Source organism: Berghia stephanieae, chromosome 3, assembly GCF_034508935.2.
Source record: "Berghia stephanieae isolate SIO BIC M18660-M18661 chromosome 3, UCSD_Bste_1.3, whole genome shotgun sequence".
NCBI lineage: Eukaryota > Metazoa > Mollusca > Gastropoda > Nudibranchia > Aeolidiidae > Berghia > Berghia stephanieae.
In genome coordinates this window covers 9,614,279-9,619,712 of record NC_088362.1, presented here as the reverse complement: position 1 = coordinate 9,619,712, position 5,434 = coordinate 9,614,279, and the positions used below count along the sequence as shown (strand labels likewise).

General features: G+C 35.0%; 1 protein-coding gene across 1 annotated transcript in view; it reads right to left on the bottom strand.

The window, feature by feature from the left end:
- Nucleotides 1-1,735: 1,735 nt before the first annotated feature.
- Nucleotides 1,736-5,434, bottom strand: part of LOC144967126 (uncharacterized) — a 37,390-nt gene continuing 33,691 nt past the window's right edge. The window contains exons 4-5 of the mRNA XM_078903972.1: nucleotides 3,987-5,434; nucleotides 1,736-2,065 (exon numbers count right to left, since the gene is read on the bottom strand). The exon at nucleotides 3,987-5,434 is cut by the window's right edge and continues 437 nt beyond it. Of these exons, the coding sequence (XP_078760098.1) occupies nucleotides 1,847-2,065; nucleotides 3,987-5,434 (1,667 nt within the window). The 3' untranslated portion in view covers nucleotides 1,736-1,846. The remainder of the gene's footprint in view (nucleotides 2,066-3,986) is intronic.

Here is a 5,434-nt window from a genome sequence, read left to right as displayed (position 1 = left end):
CTAATAATACGCCTCTTTGTCGTATTGTTGGCAGCTCTGATTTTACTCGTTTGCTTTCGATGATTTGCAATGAGAAAAATACTTGTATTGGTAGTCGCTTCATATTATTTTAAAAAATTATAATGTGACCAAAACTATCAGTTGATCTATAGTATCGTTATGTCTCTGTGTTATACACGACTTTTAACCTCTTTATTCTTCAAATCTTATCTCTCTTGTTTTTCTAGAAGAAACCAATTTTAAAGCATAAACACATATCCAATATGGCCGCCATCATTACTATGGCGACATTTGTGCAATAACGATCTTAGTCATAGTTTTAAAACTATTTTTTTTTCAGAAAGGGTCCATACAATGGCTAAATCGTTAAGATTAATTTTAAATGTGTTTGTTGTATGTAACTTAATGCGCAAATTATACTACGAGATACACAATACTCAAAAGTTTCAGCGCTATAAAGCAATTGGTGATCCATCGCGTCTGGTTTCATGTAGGAATTAACTAGGTTTAAATGAAAACATAAATTTTGGGAAACTTTAGGCAGTTAAAGATTAAGAATCAAAACCCCATTCTCCTCATTACAGGCATTTTAAAACTCAAATCTTATAAATTAATCATACATTACAATTTTACGCATAAGGTACACCTCAACATGATGTTTAAAAACGATTCGTCACTTGAGTAAGAGTTTTTCACGTTTTCACATGGTCACTTCGAAAGTACTGATAAGGGATCAGAAAGATAAATGCTCTAAATCTAGAATCGAAATCCGTTTTCTTGTAAGTCAAATGCTCTGAAAGTTGAGTTATCGGAACCCAATAACCAACTTTAAAACGCATTCGAGGCACAGGTACATTTTTGAATTGCAGACATTGTATCAATATGAAATTTCACAAATGAAGACTTAAAATATAGATTGCAATGTAAGAACAATTGTAAAGATGTATTTTAGTTATCAATAAATCTACATTACGGCTTTACTTTTAAGGTTTTTTTCTCTCATCCTAATATAATATACTCACAATAATGCATGTTTCTCATATGAACACTTAATTTTTCAAAACATTTTACGTGTATCTACTTCTTTCCATACCAAGTAAATTAAACTACAATCATGTCCTCACAACATCTTTAACATAAATTGCATTTTTAAAGTCATATTTTTTGATAATCTCTTTGATTTTGATCTTTGAGAATCACCCAAAATCTCAAAACTTATTCCCAGTCAGGCTGAACATGTTACACAACCTCACACAGTTTCTAGTACCGTCATATAATTTAGAATATTCATTTGAACAATTTAGAAATAGTCTCATTCACTACTAGATACTGCACACAAATACATACCGAAACGTCAAATATCAAAACATCTACAGTTGTGACAATACACCAGAGGTGGTTTGCAAATTAAGGAAGAAGAAGAAGAAGATGATGAGAGGAAGAAGTAGTAGAATAATAATAATAATAATAATAATAATAATAATAATAATAATAATAATAATAATAATAATAATAATAATAATAATAATAATAATAATAATAATAATAATAATAATAATAATAATAATAATAATAATAATAATAATAATAATAATAATAATAAAATAATAATAATAATAATAATAAAAAAGAAGAAGAAGAAGAAGAGAAGAAGAGGTAGTAGTAGTAGTAGTAGTAGTAGTATAGTAGTAGTAGTAGTAGTAGTAGTAGTGTAGTAGTAGTATAGAAGAGAAGAAGAAGAAGAAGAAGAAGAAGAAGAAGAAGAAGAAGAAGAAGAAGAAGAAGAAGAATGGCAGCCTTTTACAGTGTGTGGCTAACACTGTTATAAAATATATTTCTAGCAGATCTATCTTCTCTTCCCCATGATCTGTCTCTTCTTTCTACGTCCACGAATGCGATCAAAGGCCTCTTTAAACAAGGCTTTTAACTCTCCTCTGAAACGGGTCCCCGTGAGACAATACATGATAAAATTTGCAGCATTGTTTGTGTACATTATGAAGTTGGAAACGATCTCAAATGTCTTGCCAGGGCTGTTTGGACTTCGGTCTTTGGCAAAGAGATAATTCTGGAAATGACAGAAATAGGAAAACATCTTTTAATAGAAATTCATGGCAGAACCTTTGTTATGGTGCGATTTCCAATAAGTTTTATACTATCGCTTTTACTAGGGTAATGTGAGGCAAGAAGACTATCGGGTAGATACCTATTTCCTGCCAGCTAATGGTCAAAATATAGACAGTATGCGCTTGGCTAAGAAGCTCACAACATTGCCATCCGGAAATATAACGGACCAACACACAAAACTATACGTAACCATGAACGTTTATAGTCTGGTTAATACAGTTTCGTGAGAAGTACTCATAAACGTGGATGGCAAACAAACAATAATAAAGACATGAGTGACGTCATCTTCGTTCTATCTATAAGATGAACAAGCAGTCTTTTTCAAGGGTTTGACTTTGAGCAAACGTGCAGCAGAGTTCAAACCAGTTCTGAGGTCAAGGGTCATACCACTACAAATTCCTTCAGAACCATCAGATCCTTGGAGCCGGAAAACATCCCAGTGGAACGGAAAATAGAAATTTCTTGATTCACGCTGTTCTATCGCAAGTACTTCCCGCCAGATAAAACAGATCCAGCTTCTCAACCACATCTGGGTGGACAGGGGAGTTAGATTTTTTTTTTTTTTTTTTGAATCCTCACGGAATCAATTTCTTCCCTTTTGCGCGTGGATCGAGTGCTCTACCAACTGAGTCATCGGAACCCCAATACGACAAGACAACATAGTTATATTTATATATTTACCAACATCATCAACTATTTCCTACTTTGAAATTGACTTTTGTTTTTTTTACAATACTGCATCTATGTATTTAAGAGTATGAGTAAATAAAATGATTTACGTTGGTTTTGCTAATTCGAAATTATGTTTCCAAACTGCCTTATGCGGGCTATGTGGTCAAGTGGTATGATACTCGCCTTCGGATTGAAAGGTCTTGCGTTCGAGTCCCGCTCTGAGCAGCGCATAGTTGATTCCTTGGAATAGACACTTTACTCACATTCTCTCACGCGTACTCAATGTAAAACTAGAACCTGAACGTTCACAGCTTTGGTGTGTCGTAAAAAATTGTAATATCACCTTACAGGCATCATGCCTTGTCCTACATATTATATGTTGCTGTTGGTTTGCGCCCCTTATAAAGCGCTTTGAGGACGTTTAGTAGATATTGCGCTCTATAAATACTCTAGTTAAAACAGACTTTGAAGCTTGCATTTAATATACAGTAGATAGATAAACGATTCATTTTTTTAAATATTAAAAATATATATAATATATTATAAATAAGAAATAATGATTAAAGTAGCCAAACCACATTTATCATGCTAAAAAGAGAAGGGAGAGTGACAAACTGGACACAAAAAATGCTTGTCGCTGAGGAATGAAAACAACAGTGTCTGCTGTATGAATAATTCATGGGATGCTCTTGAAACCCGATATTTAGATTAGGGATTTCTACACAAGCTACCCAACAGGCGATTCGTGAAAAATATGTAGTAAAACATTTTGTTTATTTTATAATAAATAATTAATCGAATTCGTGTAGAAAGGGATATTATAGAGCTTATTGTATTTACTATATTATTAAATCTTTGTAAAGTGATGAATGAAAAGGATGGTGATGATGGTGATGGTGATGATGATGATGATGATGATGATGATGATGATGATGATGAAGATGATGGTGATGGTGATGATCATGATTATGATAATAATAATGATGATGATGATGATGACGATGATGATGATGATGATGATGACGACGACGATGATGATGATGAGATGATGATGATGATGATGATTATGATAATGATGATGATGATGATGATGATGACGACGACGATGATGATGATGATGATGATGATGATGATGATGATGATGATGATGATGATGATAAATGCTAATCATTTTCAACGACAATACCCACCCGAGATGTCATATACACGACAATCGGAATATTACAGATGATAAAGACTAGATTAATCACAAGCAAGGTAGCGGTCAGATTTCTCGTCGTCTTGGCCTTTCCCTTGGTCGTGCTGCGTCCACGCACTGCACTGGCATTCAAAGATTGTCTGGAGCCAGACAGCTGCGATTCCTGTCCTCTGGGCTTGAGTAATCCATTGGAAACAATACACGGAGAAACACGACCAGGGCTTGTTCTATTACTGGGGTTTGAATTGGAGTGCTGCTCCACGAGCAGTCCGGTGCTGCGGCGAGAGGAATCAGAACCAGCTTCATCTGCCGGCAGAGAGTCATTACAGATTTGAGAAGAATGTTTCGTATTCAATTTATGTAGCGGAATGGTCGATGTGAAATCACTGCCCTGGTTCTGAGAAAATTGTTGAAGCTTTAATGACGCTGCTTTTAAATTGTCTGTCACCCTGAGAGTGTTCTGATCAGACGAGGTGTTAAGAGAAGGTTGGTTTTTGTTTTTGGTGATACTCTTTGACGACTCGGATTCTTTTCGATTTCTGAGAACGCAATGCTCTGAATTGTCTTTAAGGTCGGTTTCATCTTCGCTTTGTTCGGAAAGAGAATCCTCGCCTTTGCTCTCCTGCCCATTGGTCATGTATTTAGAAGCACAGCAAGGATTCTCACTAATTTCTACACCGGTATCTACATCTGAGAGAAAAATACTATGGGATGGAGCCTCTCCTCCTGGAGAGGATATCGTGAAAATTGGTGTTGGTCTTTTGGGATCAATATTGCACAAATCAGATTTCTGTTTTGTCGGTTGATTATTGTCACCTATATTCAGAGGCGCGTCTTCAGTTTTAGAAGAAATCAACTCCTCTGTCTCTTGTTTTGATGCCGGAATTTTACGCTTGTTCTTTGCATAATCTAAGGAATCTCGAGCAAAATGAAAACTGTTACGACTGTCGTAACAAAGAGAGCGAGAGCTGCTCTTAGTTCTGTCAAGAACATCGCCTTCTGAAGCTGTTGATAAAGCTCTGGTTTCTTTTAGGCTGTTGGCATCATAGCTATCATTATCATCGTTTGTTGATTTTGACTTTCTTTTCCTTATCTTACTTTGAAACATTTGCTTTGCAAAACGAATGAAAGAATTCCCATGCTTTCTATTATCTTTTTCTAATGAATTAACTTTCTCATTATTTGACTTCAAGATCGTATTTTCTTGGCATATACCATACGTTTCATTTAATTCTTTTCTCAATTCTTCTGTTGATGCAAAACGTGAATTTACCGCCGATCTCCTGTAAATATCCTCAGTAGATTGAAGTAAAGATGTGGCCATATCACCAGTAGTTGTAATTTTTGTAATGTCTGTGTTTGAAACGTTCAGATTATGAGGCGATTCTCCAAAATTCTTCATCAATCGCCTTCCACTCACCCTATAAACATAATATCCAA